At 30.5% G+C, this 16,485-nt stretch overlaps 1 protein-coding gene and 2 long non-coding RNA genes across 3 annotated transcripts; all 3 read left to right on the forward strand.

Annotated features, from left to right (window-relative positions):
• Positions 1–4,171: 4,171 nt before the first annotated feature.
• Positions 4,172–5,065, forward strand: LOC131014006 (receptor-like protein 19). The gene has a single exon (XM_057941946.1). The coding sequence runs from the start codon at positions 4,172–4,174 to the stop codon at positions 5,063–5,065; it is 894 nt and encodes a 297-aa protein (XP_057797929.1).
• Positions 5,066–5,178: 113 nt separating this feature from the next.
• On the forward strand, positions 5,179–5,992 carry LOC131006341 (uncharacterized). The gene is made up of 2 exons (XR_009095469.1): positions 5,179–5,455; positions 5,705–5,992. It is a non-coding gene; the product is annotated as an uncharacterized LOC131006341 (long non-coding RNA).
• Positions 5,993–11,314: 5,322 nt separating this feature from the next.
• LOC131006353 (uncharacterized) lies at positions 11,315–14,311 on the forward strand. Its single transcript, XR_009095483.1, has 3 exons — positions 11,315–11,525; positions 12,439–12,582; positions 13,151–14,311. It is a non-coding gene; the product is annotated as an uncharacterized LOC131006353 (long non-coding RNA).
• The last annotated feature ends 2,174 nt before the right edge of the window (positions 14,312–16,485 follow it).

Raw genomic sequence — 16,485 nt, forward strand, 5'->3', positions numbered from 1 at the left:
TTTATTATTGATACACGTCCATTTTCAATAAATTATATTATTCCAAAGAAATTTTACACCTTTGACGTTCATGATTTTTTTTTTTTAGAAATTAGTTGATAATATCATTCAATTTCATGCTTTCACTACCTTGTTATGCCATTTTTTTTTTAATTATGCTTTATTGACTTGATTGGAATAATAATTTAGTTTTTGAAATAATTCAAAAATATGGAAAAGAATTTTGGGTTGTCTAAATTTTTTATAAAAACTATTTTTGATTGAATGATATTTTTATCTAAGAATCAATAGAATACATGTTTTTACTAAAGAAGACCCTTTCATAAAAAACTTAAGAAAGTGTGCATTTTTATCTATTAACACTTACTTTTATCCATCTAAACTAATCCTCAAAAATAAGTTTTTATAATATTTTTGATGAATTAATAGTTACTCCCTCCGTTCCATGAAGCATGACACAGTTCTTTTCGGCATGAGAATTAAGAAATTGGTATTTTGTGTGTTACGTGTGGTGGGTGAAAAAGTGAAAATGTGAATAAAGGGTAAATTTGTTTGCCATTTTTAGAAACGTGTCATACTTCGTGGGATAGACCAAAAAAGAAACTGTGTCATGCTTCGTGGGATGGATGGAGTATTTGAGTAGAAATCAAATTTTGTGGCTCAATGATTTGACTTCCGCGCGGCATTGTCACATAAGTCAAATAATGACTTGCAAATTGAGTTGTAGTAAATAAAATTGTGCATCATTTTTTGTAGCACGAGTTTTAATAAAATGTTAAATAAGAGTGTTGGAAGTTGAAAAAGTGATTGACTTTATTAAAAAATAAGAGTAAGAAATAAAAAATTAGTGATGTAGTAGTGTCCAAAAATGACAATGCACACTCTTATGGGCCGGAGTAAGTAGTCTCCAAAATTCTAGGTATATTTTAAATCAACTATTACTCTCTTTTTTATTAAAAAAAAGATTAACGATTTTTCATTTTTGCCAATAGTGATTCAAATCTCTAATCTATTAATTGGAAGTGGAGAACTTTACCAATTGAATCACGCTTCGTTATGAAATTAACTATATATAACTTTGCATGACTATATATGACTTTGAATTGATTAGATATAAATTCTTGCACATTAATCTTTTTGCAATAAACCGTATGCTTTGATTAAAAAAAATGACATTTTAATTTTATTTTAACAATTTAATACCAATTTGTAAATATCAGGGAGCCCACAAAACTTAATTGATATTGCTCAATTCATAACTATATGTAACTTTGCATGACTATATATGACTTTGAATTGAATAGATATAAATTCTTGCACATTAATCTTTTTGCAATAAACCGTATGCATGCTTTGATTAAAATAAATGACATTTTAATTTTATTTTAACAACTTAATAGTACCAATTTGTAAATATCAGAGGGCCCACAAAACTTAATTGATATTGCTCATGATTACTACGGTAGGCTCTTATTATTATTATTATTATTATTATTATTATTATTATTATTATTATTATTATTATTATTATTATTTCTCTCTCTTTTTCTATACTTGACTCGGTTTACATCGATCTAATTAAATGGAATTGTTTACAAATTAGCCCATATGACAATATATATTCACTTTCATATAATTAGAAAAAGCACGCCACTAACTAATTTTCTAATAGTAATTATGATTTTAGATTGGTAGATTAACTATATATGACTCTGCATTGAATAGGTTAGATATAAATTTTTGTACATTAATCTTTTAGCAATAAACTGTATGCTTTGATAAAAAAAATGACTTTTTAATTTTATTTTAACAACTGAAAACCAATTTGTAAATATCAGAGGCCCCACTTAATTGAACCATTGCCGAGACTAAATTGAACCGAGTCAAAATTATTTGGATTGAACAATTACCATTTAATATTCACCTAATAATGTATTCAAATTGACAAAAACGAACCATTAAATATAGTGTTCTAATTATACTTATTATTTTTGTGGCCGTGTTATAATAATCAAATCATTTTTTTACGACTTGGCAATCAAAGAGATTGATTATGTATATCTTGGGAATAAGAAATTCCACAATGCTATGAAAACTTTAGCAAATCTTTGGCCATCTTTGGTTCAATTATAAATCAGTTTAGTGGTAATTAAAAAAATGAGATATATGGAACATTACATAAATTATCTGTCGTCCATTTCCTAATTTGTTGGTTTTAGATACATTTGTTGAAAAGATATTTCAAATTATCTGCCAAAGTAATTCTTGTGAACGTTTGGTACTAACTTTCAAATCTGCAAATCCTACAACTCTCTTCCAACCAATTAAATGGTGAGCTTAATTCCACTCCATCTACAACTTGACATCCCTTGCTATCTGCAACTCGGCAGAAACGATTGCAAAACTTGATCAAATCTTTATCTTATTTTGTTTTCTTTGCTTGTTGGCTTGTTCTCATATAACTAATTTATGCTTAGTTAGATAAATACTCTAACAGCAGTTGGATTTTTTGTTTCCAGCCATATTGGATCTTCTATTTTCTCAATGTTAGATGATTTGTTAAATTATGATGTCATCAAGTATACTTGGTGTGTCTTCGTGATACAGGGAAATATAAGATTTGTAACAAAATGTCTTGTGTGCATTGCTAATTAATTTATACTTTAAAGGCATTTAGCAAATAATAAAGTTTGAGCGTATGTTTTCAAGTACAAAACAAAATGTCTTTCTTACCATCCTCCATCTTTAAAGTGATTGAAATGAAGGGTTCTTCAATTTTTAGGTCCAATACCATCCACCATTGGGAATCTATCAAATTTGCAGTGGCTAGACCTCTCTTCCAACAAATTAAATGGTGAGCTTCCATTCTTTATATGCAACTTGACATAATAACTTTTTTACAAACTTGATCGGATCTTTGGCCATTTTTGTTCGAACTAGTCTTTTTAAAATTTTACATTTGGTAAGATAAGATATGCGATTTGTCTAATTCCTTTGCCAATGCATGCACAATATGAAATAAAACACGAATGATATTAATAATAAAAGAAAAACATAGAAAACACTTTTTTTCGAATTGTATGACTTAGCTAATTTGTGTCAAAAGATCTGAGTCCTTTACATCTCTATCTTTAAAGTGAATTATATGAAGGATTCTCCAATTTCAGGTCCAATACCATCCACCATTGGAAATCTATCAAATCTGCTGTCACTATACCTCTCTTCTAACAAATTAAATGGTGAGCTTCCATTCTCCATGTGCAACATGACATCCCTTCAAATTTTTATTTTCTCAAATAACAGTTTGGAAATCTTTAGACATATTTCATCTAAATGCAAATCACTTTAGTGGCCCCATTCCATCAAATATTTATGAGAGGGTGTATTTTTAAGTCTAACAATTTGAGTGTTAATAAATTGCAAGGAAATTTGCCTATACGATTTGTCTAATTCCTTTGTCACTCCATGTGCAATATGAAATAGAAAAGGATGACTTATCTAATTTTGAATCTTTGATTTCTCAACTTGCTAGGTTGTTCTCATTTAATTAGCTCGTGCTTAATTAACTAAATACTTTAACAATAGTTGGATTTGTTGTTTCCAGCCATATTGTAACTCTATTAATTTTAAGGATCAATGTTAGCAAATGCTATATTAAATTAAGATGCCATTGAATATATGAGACATGCATGGGTGATATAAGAATAGAAGAGCTAATTTAATTTCTATCAAAATACTTCACGTGCATAAAATGTATTTCTTCATTGCCATGTTTTTTTTTATGTATCCAGATTGTCTCTAAAGCAATATATATGCTGACTTCTCAAACTTCCAGGTCCAATACCATTCACCATTGGGAATCTATCCAATTTGCGGTCGCTAGAGCTCTCTTCCAACAAATTAAATAGTGAGCTTCCATTCTCCATCTGCAACTTGACATCCCTTCGGTTTCTTCTACTCTCAAATAACAGTTTGGAAGGGATAGTTCCACAATGCTTTCGAAACATGAGCAAATCGTTGTCCATATTTCATTTAAATGCAAATAACTTTAGTGGCCCCATTCCATCAATATTTATCAAAGGGTGTAGTCTTCTCTCCATCAATTTGAGTGGTAATAAATTGCAAGGACCATTACCTAAATAATAGAATACAAGATGAATTTCCGTTTTGGATGGAAGCTCTTCCTAAGCTTCGAGTACTCATATTGAAGTCCAACAAGTTTGATGGTAACATGTCGCTGCCTTCACGAAGCAACCTTCCATTTCAAAAGTTGCAAGTTTTAGATATATCTGACAATGAATTTGTGGGGTCTCTCCCTCAAACATATTTCAAGAACTTTAGAGCAATGATGGATGTGAAGGAAAATAAGACAGATCTAATTACAAGTAATGATGATTACTTTTTTCTAAGGTATGTGGAGATGAGAATCACCTTGAAAGGTCTCGATCAGTTATTGACGAGACTGTTGGAAGCCTTTACAACCATTGACTTATCCTCCAACAATTTCTGTGGGAGTATTCCAGATTCCATAGGTAATCTGAATTCTCTGAGATACTTGAATTTGTCGCACAATAATCTCATGGGACACATACCTGCATCTCTTGGAAATATAAGTGTGCTTGAATCATTGGACTTGTCATCGAACAAATTGGATGGAAGAATTCCAAGTGAATTGACGAGGTTGACATTTCTTGCCAAATTAAACCTGTCAATGAATAATCTAGTCGGGCAAATACCACAATCTACTCAGTTTTCCACATTTGAGAATGATTCATATGTGGGAAACTTGAGATTGTGTGGAGTTCCGTTGACGAGAAAATGCAACGAGGAGAATGGGCAGCAAATGCGGCCGGAAGAAGAAGAAGAAGATGATGAAGAGTATGGATTTATAGATGGATTTGGATGGAGAAGTGTGGTGATGGGATATGGAAGTGGAATCATAGTTGGGATTGGATTTGGTTGTTGGATTATTCGATTTGGAAGGCCAAGATGGTTCACTACAAGAAATTCGCACATACATAACACATCATACATAACGGTTTTTTTCGAAAACCGTTATGTATGAGCGCCTTTTTGACTATAGATAACGGTTAGATAATTTTCCGTTATGTATGTAGTGTTATCTACATGCATACATAACGGTATGAAGCAATGTGTTATGTATGAGCTACTAATGTTGTTGTACAGAGCTCTTACTCACTCATTTATAAATGATAATTTAATACGAATATTTTTACATTGATAAAACTTAATATTCTGTTGAGGATTACTCTTTGCTTTTGATGTTCTTTGATGGTGGCCTCTGTAGTCGTTTTTGGTTTTGCTAAATCTTCATTAATTTATTCTGGTTTTGCTATATATTATGCTGATTTTTTTTAAGGGATAATACTCTGCTTTCTTATTCAAGAAGAAGAAGAGGATCTGCAAATCATGGAGCTGCCATTAATATTATCAGGTTAGCTCAAATTATCAAGGAATTTGCGTTTTCTTAGATTTTAAATTTTTAATCCATATATTCTTGTATTTCTTTTTATCTATGAGGAGATCTTGACTTAATGTAGGACTCGTTCTTTGTTGAGGATGAATTTGGATTATATTTCTTGATTTTATTGCATTAGTGAATTATATAGCGTTTTCGTTCCCATTATTTGAAGTTTGGTAAATTTGAAAACTACATAATCTCACCAACTCACTTCCATTGTAGGCTCATTTATGCTAGCAAGCTACTTGGTGATGACAAGACTACCAAAGGCTACAAATCGAGGACAATCGGACTTATGATTGAAAGAATATTGATAAAGTTCATGTTGAGTGGACAAATCTCTTGTTGGAACACATATAGTATGATAGATTTTCGTTTTAGCTATAAGATACTTGCTACTTGCAATGTCGAATCGAAATAATTGCAATGATATGTACTTGTTACTTGGTATATTCGGATGATAATGTATAATTGTTTTGGATGAAATATAATATGTTATTGATGGTTATATCATTGTTTTTTATTTTATTTATTCATTTTTTGAGCTAAATAACAGGAAAATAGAGAAAAAAATATTAAATGTGCTGAAAGCTATAGTTGGAATACATAACGGTAGATATATTCTATGATAACAGTCACAACCGTTATCTATAATTGTTATAGATAACGGTACACAAGCGTTACGTATTAGTGCATCATATTGTTATCTATTATACTATAGATAACGGTATTTTACCGTTACGTATGAGCGCATCTTATTGTTATCTATTCAACTATAGATAACGGTATTTTATCGTTACGTATGAGCGCATCGTACTGTTATCTAATATAATAGATAACGGTTTTTTTACCGTTACATATGAGCGCATCATAGACAACACCACTATATATAACGGTTTTTTTGGGGTATAGATAACGGAGAATCTCCGTTATCTATGTGCGTTTTTTTTGTAGTGGTTGGTGGAATTCTTTTTTGGTGTTGGATATACATACAACAAGAACAAGAAGAAGAAGATTCATCAAAGTCAGCATTAATTTATTTAAATTTCAGAATTAATTCATCAAAGTCAGCATTAATTTGACCACCAAAAAATTTGTGTTAAAATTTGATGAATCATGAGCTTTTCTTTCTTGCTTTTTTGTTCTTTACCGGACTTTAGATTGTTGTTTTTTTATTGCTACTCGTGAGTTTATAAAATTTCCTGCTGCTACGTGACGCATTGATCTCAGCCTCCCCAGAAGCCATCACACGAAGAAAACGACAGTGGTTTTTGCTGATTTTCTTACATTTTTCTTCATTCTTCGTTGTGGGTTTTCTTTGAAAAGTGATTGTGATGGAGTCCCGGTATGATAAAAGCAGTTATTTTCTCGTTGGCTTTTTGTCGAACATTTGGCGGACTTGTTTTCGCCATTCTTTAGAGAATCTTAATTCTCTTAGATACTTGAATTTGTTTCACAATACTTGAATTCCCTTCGTCTCTTGTCATCAAATAGATTGGATGGGGAAATTCCGAGTGAGTTAACCAAGTTGAATTTTTTTACAAAATTAAATCTTTCGATGTTTGAATTTTTCCTATATGTAATAGTGATAATTAATTGTATTGTGAGTGAAGATTGAGACAAAAATATATTTTCAACTCAAGCTAATTTGCACTAGTTTAATTATTATTTGATTAATTTATTAATATAATATATAGTTTTATTATACAATATGTATTAGTATCTCAAAAAATATTGGCGTAAGAAAAATAGCCCAATATTGGGTAACTGTGAAATTACTTAGAAATACCACAAGAAACAATGCAAATATATCTTCAAACGACTTTTTCTGTACGTGAAAGGTTAGTAAGATCATCGCAAATGGAGCTAGATTGGGCCATAGAGATATTATATTGCATAAATATAAAACGAAGTGGGTCAAAAATGAATTGACCGAGCTAGATTGGGCCATAGAGCTTCAGGCCCAAAAAGATTTCAAAGTAAAAAATCATATAGCCCAATTTAGTCTATTCCATTCTATGCTGCCACAGTGCATATTGTCAAACAACACTGACATAACAAGACATGACCAAAATGTATCCACAGGAAAGCAATTTTTGTATAATAGCTAAAAATAGGAGAAAGGAAGACAAACTCAAGAATAACACCACAATTGTTTAGAAATAGTGCTCTAGTGCTATTTCAGAAGTGCTTAGCTAGATTGAGTTTCCCTTAGAATGAATAATTAGTTGCCTGCTTATATGAAAAAGTGTTGCAAAAAACAAATAATTTGAATTGCACTATCTGAATTCTTAGCCGATTGTATCTGATATTTTAGATGTGATCCATGTGGATATTCAGTTCTGGAAGGCATGAGATCAACTCATCCTTTTAACTAAAAATTAGAGCCTATATAAGAAATCAATCATCTCTTCACTGTTAAAAATTGTGATTTTACTTGCATCTACACACCCATTTCGAAAAGTTTGACTACTTTATAATATCTTCTAAGCAAAACAAATCACAATTTCCTCAAGAATATCGATACAGTAAATCAAAAAAGAAAAAAAAATGTAGTAGAAGAAGATGAAGAAGTTCGTGTTGGTCCAAAATTAACTAAATTGACTGTTAATGCTCAAATTACCTTCAATAAAAGACAAAAATTATAATAAACCAATAACAACATAAAAATTAGAACCAGCGAATCACAAATTATAATCACATTTTCCACTGAAAATGTTGCGGAACTTGAAGCTTAGCTTAGCTGCAGTAATGGAATCGATCACCATGAGACTATCCTTTATCGCCTTCGCCAATTCCTGTGGTGTCTTAGGCCTCGACTGCTTGAAGAACGAGAACGACGTTATGATGATTCATGAAAATCACGAAATAGTACTTCCATAATCGAAGAGAAAACGACATTGTGATGATTCAGTCGTTGGCGATGGCGACGATATCTATAACATCTGACGAGGCTCTGCATGTGAAGAGAGAAAGAGATAGAGATAGAGACAAAGGGGCTATACAAATTTGAGTTGGGCTATATAAATAAATTAAGAAATATTTGGAATGATGCTATATGAATTTGAGATTGAACATAAATGTTTTTTTAATTTAACTTTTATGACTTATGATTCATTATAAATTCTAAACGGTGGCTATAAGGGTATAATAGTATAATCATACTTATTTTTATTATTATTATTTTAATTAAGGGGCTATAGTGATAAAATTGGTTACCCTTTTTAAAAATAATGGCCAAATATATATATGTCAATGTGAGCCTTATGGGCCGAGCCGACATGGTTTGGTCAGAGATCAGCCCAACTTTTGATTCAGACGTATATAAGGTTAGAATTGATTTATAATTCCTATACAAGGGTATTGTCTTATTGAATGTATATTTAGACATAGGGAATGCTCAAATAAATGCACGAGATTGTGTGTATTGGTTTGGGATTCTGTTGGGTTTTTTTGGATTTTAAATATATATTCAGACTGTCTTTCTTTTTCTCTAATTTGGAGAACAGTTCGTCTAATTTATATCTTCGAAGTTCGTATAGTCTGTCAAGTAATATCAAATATATTTAATAAATTATTCTCGAAATTGTCTCGATAATAAATGAATTTCACCCACATTTAATTATTGACTCTAGTGCCGGTCGGCTATGAAATATTGAAATGGGCATGTGGAGACCATTAATACAATTAATATTATTGACTATCACGCAATCATACACTTTAAAAAGTAATAAAAAATATATATTTCCCTTTCAATCAATTTCAGAGAATTATCTCATTCAAGAAAATAATACAAGGCGCAATTTTTCACAAGGAAAATATACAGTTGTTTTGCCATTATAATGATCAAAACGTCCATTAAATTAAAATTCAAGAGATTTGATGTGTGAAATTGTGAACCTATTTCAATTAAGCTAACATTATCTTCAACTTGAATAATATTGATTCTCCATTCAAACTAGTACGTATATTGAAATTAAACGATATATTTAAATAAATAAATATTTTCATATACAAATTTGTTTTAATGAAAAGAGCGAAAACAAAATATTTTAAATTTTTCATAACCGATTTGTTTTAAATTCCTTTTTGATGATTTTTATACTATATTAAAAAACTTGTAACGAACTTAAATTTAATTAAGATGCATATTGAATTTTTATCATGAATCAAATTTGACGATGTTTAGAAAATAATAAAAAACAAATAAAGCAAATTAATAGGAAGATAGAGAGAAAAATATTGAAAAATTTGGTGGAGAAGAAAGAGAAAAAGGGAGGAAAAAATGTAGGGAATATACGTACTCACTTTTTATATATTGTTCTATAATCAAACCTATCATACACCTAAATCTAGATTTGATGCACTATGGTATCCAAATATTAAAAATTCATTTCAAGCTTTGAGAATTTCATATGAAACGTAGACGATGGTGACAAATAATGTATTTCTCAAGAAAATAAAGTTAAAATTGATTAGAGAAGCTTCCCTCATATTTCCACAAAAATGTGGAAAATTTGCATTCCATTTGACTTAGACTTGACTTGTAAATAGACTCTGCTACAATTATTTTAGATTTGAATATAAATGTCAATTGGTAGGCTTTTTGTTTTCTCACACAATTAGCACTCACAATATGGATACATTTTCCACATTTTTCCTTCTTTCGCTACTCTTATTGTTTTCATGTCTTAGCCTCTCAGCTGCACAGAACATAACTCAAATCAAAAGTGATGAATCCATACTTCTTGCTTTAGAATCCCACATCACTTCAGATCCTCACAATATGTTGAAAAATAATTGGACCAGTGGAACCTCGGTTTGCACGTGGATAGGAGTTACTTGTGATTCACGTCGTAGCAGGGTGACTAAATTAGATATCTCTTTTATGTTTCTCGAAGGCAGCTTCCCACGGGAAATTGGAAATCTGTCCTCACTCGTTTATCTAGATATGAGTGGAAACTCTTTTCATGGTTGTATTCCTCTATCCATTTTATAATTTGTTGATAGTAGAATCTATTTATTTATATGGTAATTCTATCAGGTCGGCTACCAAAGGACATTTGCATGCACAATAACCTTCAAAGACTCAAACTACTTCACATGTCGTTTAACAAATTGGAAGGCCATATACCGTCAAGTTTGTACCAATGTCCACAACTTGAAAGTATCGACTTGTCACGCAACAACTTTGGTGGATATGTGCCTGCACAAATTTGGAATATCACACTGCTTAAGGTATTAGACCTTACTGATAACAAGTTGAGAGGTATATATATTCTTATCTCTATACTGAGAATTTAACTAGTTTGATACCTTACTATTTCATTTCAATTGATAACCCAGAAATTGGTTGATAATGTCATTCGGTTTAAACGTAGATTTTGGGGTAAATGGCAAAGCTACTTTTTGCCTCTAATGATGTATATATAGCTAAGCAATTTATTTATTCTTTTCTCATTTTACTTTCAACTTTATTAATACTATTTCTTTATTCAGATGCTCAATCTAACAATAAAATCGGGCATACACCTAAATTTAGATTTGATATATTATAGTCTCCAAATATAAAAAACTAGTGAGTATTTTGACGTGGAATTATTTTAAATTGTAATTTAAATTAAGTTATAGTATTATTTTCCGTAATGCTATTATCTAAGCTGATTTGTGAGATTATATCGTCTGGAATTTGTAAAATTTGATCACAATACACTTAACAAAAACTTTACAAAATTCTTAAAATATGTGCCGAAGCTATTTAGGAATATATTTTTTTTTGCGTACGGAGGGTGTATTTTATACCATAATATTTTATCAGGCCACCTACCAAAAGACATTTGCTCACATAACAACCTTCAAAGACTCAAACTACTTAGCCTGTGGGAGAACGAATTGGAGGGAGATATACCATTGAGTTTGGGTGAATGTACACAACTTGAGAGTATTTACTTGTCAGACAACAACTTTGGTGGAAATGTCCCTCGAGAAATTGGGAACATCACACAGCTTAAGGAATTATACCTTAATGGGAACAATTTGAAAGGTATGCTCTTGTCTTTATACTAATAATTTAACTTAAATAGAAAAAATATTAATTTATTTAACTTATTTTAAAAAATAAAAATAAAATTTAGTTATTTTATTATATTCTCTACATTGTAGTTTTTTTTATAATTTTTTGTAACTTTTTTAGTAATTTATTAAAAAATAAAAGATGCAAAAAAAAATAACTACAATATAGATAATACAATAAAACGACTAAATTCTATTAAATTAATTGAAATTTTTTCTATTCAACTAAATTGTGGGTGATCAAAATGTGGCTACATAGATTTATTGAATCTAATAACCATTATAGGTTCAACAAGTTTTGAAAGATCACGTTAAGTACTCAAAATATCACAAGAGATACATACATACATTCATTTAATTTCATATATATAGTTGGACAATCTTAATTTACATTTCATAATTGATAAGATGTATGGATATTTTTATTTTCATTATTTGAATTTTTTTAGTCCCACCCTTGTAATGGGATATTAGCTCACGTAATAGTATTTATGAAGGTTTTGAGATATCCTAAAATCTTACTTATGTTATTTTTATTTATCTAAGATAATCGTAAACAATAATTATCAACACACCTTTTGTTTATATCCACAACTTCCCCCATTGACGTTCACATTTTATTTCTTCGAGTTTATTTCTCTTCGCCGACCGTCACCAAATTTTCTTTGGATTAAAATATTGGCCAACAATCACTTTAGTTCGTGTATCGCGATGCACGAGAAGGCGTACTAATTATATAATATTTATCCTCAATTTCATATAATTAGAAAAAGCACATCACTAACTATTTTTCTAATACTTATGATTTTGGAGTTCATACTATTTGTAACATATCATTATACCTGATTCAAATCAAGTTATCATGACTTAACACAATTTCACAGGTGGTATACCGAAAGAGATTGGTAATCTTAATAATCTAGAGTTATTAGCCATGAGTGACAACAATCTTAATGGACCATTTCCAAGACAGATTTTGAACATCACAAGTCTCCGTCAACTATACCTCAGCAGCACCTCTTTAAATGGTATGTCTGCACTACTCTTTAAGCCAAAACTTTAGTGAAAGAGTTTGGTATATCATAACTAACCATGAGAATTGGAAAAAATATGTGATACACATTTAGTCTTATGCTTAAGTCAAAGTCTATTGCCCGTCGTGTAAGAGATGATATATTTCCCTCTCAATCGATTTTTGAAAATTATTGCATCCAAGAAAAATAATTGAAAGCAATTTTCCATATTGAAGATGCCACTAATTTTTTTATAGTTAAGAAATTTAATTATTCATTTGTCATTCCATGAGCCTAAGAGATCCGATTACTTATTGCAAGATATAGCACCGGAAATCGAACATATCAGCTTCAAAAGAGGTGAAATAATAATAATTTTTTAAAAAAGTTGCGTAATATATTTTCCCGATAAAAGAAAAAGGAAAACAGACTCTAATATTTTGAAAAATAATTGGAGCAGTGGAATCTCTTTTTGACATGAGACTTGAAGGCAGCATCCCACTTGAAAATGGAAATCTTTCTTCGCTCATCTATATATTTTTTGTGTATGGAGGGTGTATTTTATACCATAATACTTTATCAGGCCGCCTACCAAAAGACATTTGCTCGCATAACAACCTTCAAAGACTCAAACTACTTGACCTATCGGAGAACAAATTGGAGGGAGATATACAATTGAGTTTGGGTCAATGTACACAACTAGAGAGTATTTACTTGTCATCCAACAACTTTGGTGGAAATGTCCCTCGAGAAATTGGGAACATCACACAGCTTAACGGATTAAGCCTTAGTAGGAACAATTTGAAAGGTATGCTCTTGTCTTTATACTAATTATTTAACTGATTGTCTCGAAATCAATTGTTGATAACGTCATTCAGTTTCATGCTTTGTTTTTCAAGCTTTGCATGTTTTACAGTTATATCCATCATAAAAGGAAAGATGATTTTGGAGGCTTTTCCGAGGCTAAAAAAAAGTTAATTTACCATTTTGTCATAGTTATTATTTATTTTTCTCGTTTTGGGGTTTGAGATATAATATAGAGACAACACCCTACTCTAGCCAAAATTTTTTAGTCAGAAAATTCTAGTCATATAAATAAAAATATGGAAATAATAGCATTTTTTTAACTAAAATACCCTTTTAGTGTGTAACAGTGTAAAATACTCTACTACACACTTTTTAGAAGCGAAAAAGTGTGCAACAGTGTAAATACATTGTTACACATTTTTTCGCAATCACACACTTTTACGTTATTGCACATTTTTGTGAAAAAGTGTGTAACAGTGTAAAAATACACCATTACACGATTTTCGTGATTATTACACGATTTTTGAAAAAGTGTGTAACATTGTATTTTACATTATTACACATTTTTACGTCATTACACACTTTTGCGAAAAAATGTGTAACAATATTAAGGATATAATTGTACATTTACATTAAAAAATGCTAGTTTTTCATATTTTTATTTGGGTGGACATTTTTTCCTTTTCTTATCCAAGAAGGGCTAATTGAGCCCATTAAAGTATATGGATACTTTCTCCATCCCATAAAAATATGCATAGTTTTCCTTTTTCGTCCGTCCCATAAAAACATGCATAGTCTATTTATAGTAATAATTCTCTCACTAAACATCACAATCAATGTGGACCCTTTCTCCACTCACATTATACTTTACAGGATTTCTTAAAACTCGTGCCGTCCCAAATTTTTTGTTTTATATATTTATCTTCACTTTTTTGTCCTATTTTCTGTTCTTTGAACATTGTGCATGTGTGGGTGGGTGGGTGGGGTGACTGCGATGGAATCAAAATTACAGTTTACAGTTTAACATTGATATGATTGTCAGTACATATGACAATCATATGTACTGAAGTTGTGAGAGATTTGTATAGAATCATATGTCCCAACCTGATTCGTCTCGATTTGTCAAGTAACTTCTTCACAGGCTCACTTTCTTCTATGCTGTTTGAAGGTCTTTCCAATCTTGTTTATTTAGATTTGTGGGGTAATTCGTTCTCTGGCAATATTCCCCACTCTCTCTTTGCTCTCCCTTCATTGTTGGAACTTCATCTTAGCTACAATCAGTTTAATGGCACTTTTCAACTGGACAAGTTTCTAAGTCTTGCCAATCTAACCCGATTTGAACCTCTCTTTCAATCTTCTAACACATCTGCAAAAGCCTTACCATATCCCTGCCTCTCTTATACTCTTATTCTTGGACTGAAATCATATCAATGCAGTCAATACGAGACAAAATTAATGTTATGGGAAAGTATAATAAGAAATCTAACATTGTGAGAGATGATTTAGTCAATGCAGATGATTTATCCATGTAGGTCGTTTACTTTGTATGATTGAGTATTTTTTATCTTTAAAAGTAGGATTGGTCCAATTCCACTCTTTTAATGGAATAAGAATAAAGTAAAATTAAGTTAAATGATAAAAATAATCAAGGATTATATATGGGATATTTCAAAGTCCAATCCGTCAAAGTAAACAAAGGATTAGTCTTACTATTTTTATCTATCAAGGCTAATCCTTCAAAGTAAAACGCCCCATAAATATCTTCTTCTCCCAAAGAAGAGTTTGGAAGAAGCAATTCCATCAACATTTAGCAAGGGACGTACACTTTGACGTTCATGATTTTTAATAAATTATATTATTCCAAAGAAATTTTACAACTTTGACCATCATGATTTTTTATTTTTTATTTAGAAATTAGTTGATAATGTCATTCAATTTCATGCTTTCACTACCTTGTTATGCCATTTTTTTTTAATTATGCTTTATTGACTTGATTGGAATAATAATTTAGTTTTTGAAATAATTCAAAAATATGGAAAAGAATTTTGGGTTGTCTAAATTTTTTATAAAAACTATTTTTGATTGAATGATATTTTTATCTAGGAACCAATAGAATACATGTTTTTATTAAAGAAGACCCTTTCATAAAAAACTTAAGAAAATTGGCATTTTTATCTATTAACACTTACTTTTATCCATCTAAACTAATTCCCAAAAATAAGTTTCTATAATATTTTTGATGAATTAATAGTAATTTGATTAGAAGTCAAATTTTGTGGCTCAATGATTTCACTTCCGCGTATCTAATGGTAAAAACAGGGCTGTAACTTTCAATATTTTTAGAAAGTGGACTATATGTACGAAATTTGAAAATAAGAACTATATACGGAATTTGAAAATGAGGGCTATAACTTTTATTTTTTACATTTACACTCCTATTTCGGGCCCTTATTTGATGTGTTAAATAGGAGTGTAATTATAAAAAATGAAAGTTATAGTCCTCATTTTCAAACTCCGTAACATATAGTCCTCATTTCAAATTTCGTAACATATAGTCCTCTTTCTGAAAAATATTGCAAGTTACAGTCCTATTTTTACCATTAGGTCGCCTTCCACGCGACATTGTCACATAGGTCAAATAATGACTTGCAAATTGAGTTGTCTTGTAAATTAATACTCCCTCCGTTCCACAAGAGTGTGCATCATTTTTTGTGGCATGAGTTTTAATGAAATGTTAGATGAGTGTATTGGCAGTTAAAAAAGTGATTGACTTTATTAAAAAATAAGAGTAAGAAATAAAAAGTTAGTGGCGGAGTAGTGTCCAAAAATGACAATGCACACTCTTACAGGCAGGAGGAAGTAGTCTCCAAAAATTCTAGGCTCACAAGAACAGATTTAGATTTGAATAGAAAGGGCAATTGTAGGCTTCTAGTCTCCAAAATTCTAGGCTCAAAATAAAATGCTAGCATATTTTAAGCATGTATCTTGGGAATAAGAAATTCCACAATGCTATGAAAACTTCAGCAAATCTCTGGCCATCTTTAGTTCAATTATAAATCAGTTTAGTGGCAAAAAAATTAGACGAAACATACATAAATTGTCTATCATCCA

The sequence above is a fragment of the Salvia miltiorrhiza genome, chromosome 1 (assembly GCF_028751815.1).
Source record: "Salvia miltiorrhiza cultivar Shanhuang (shh) chromosome 1, IMPLAD_Smil_shh, whole genome shotgun sequence".
Lineage (NCBI taxonomy): Eukaryota > Viridiplantae > Streptophyta > Magnoliopsida > Lamiales > Lamiaceae > Salvia > Salvia miltiorrhiza.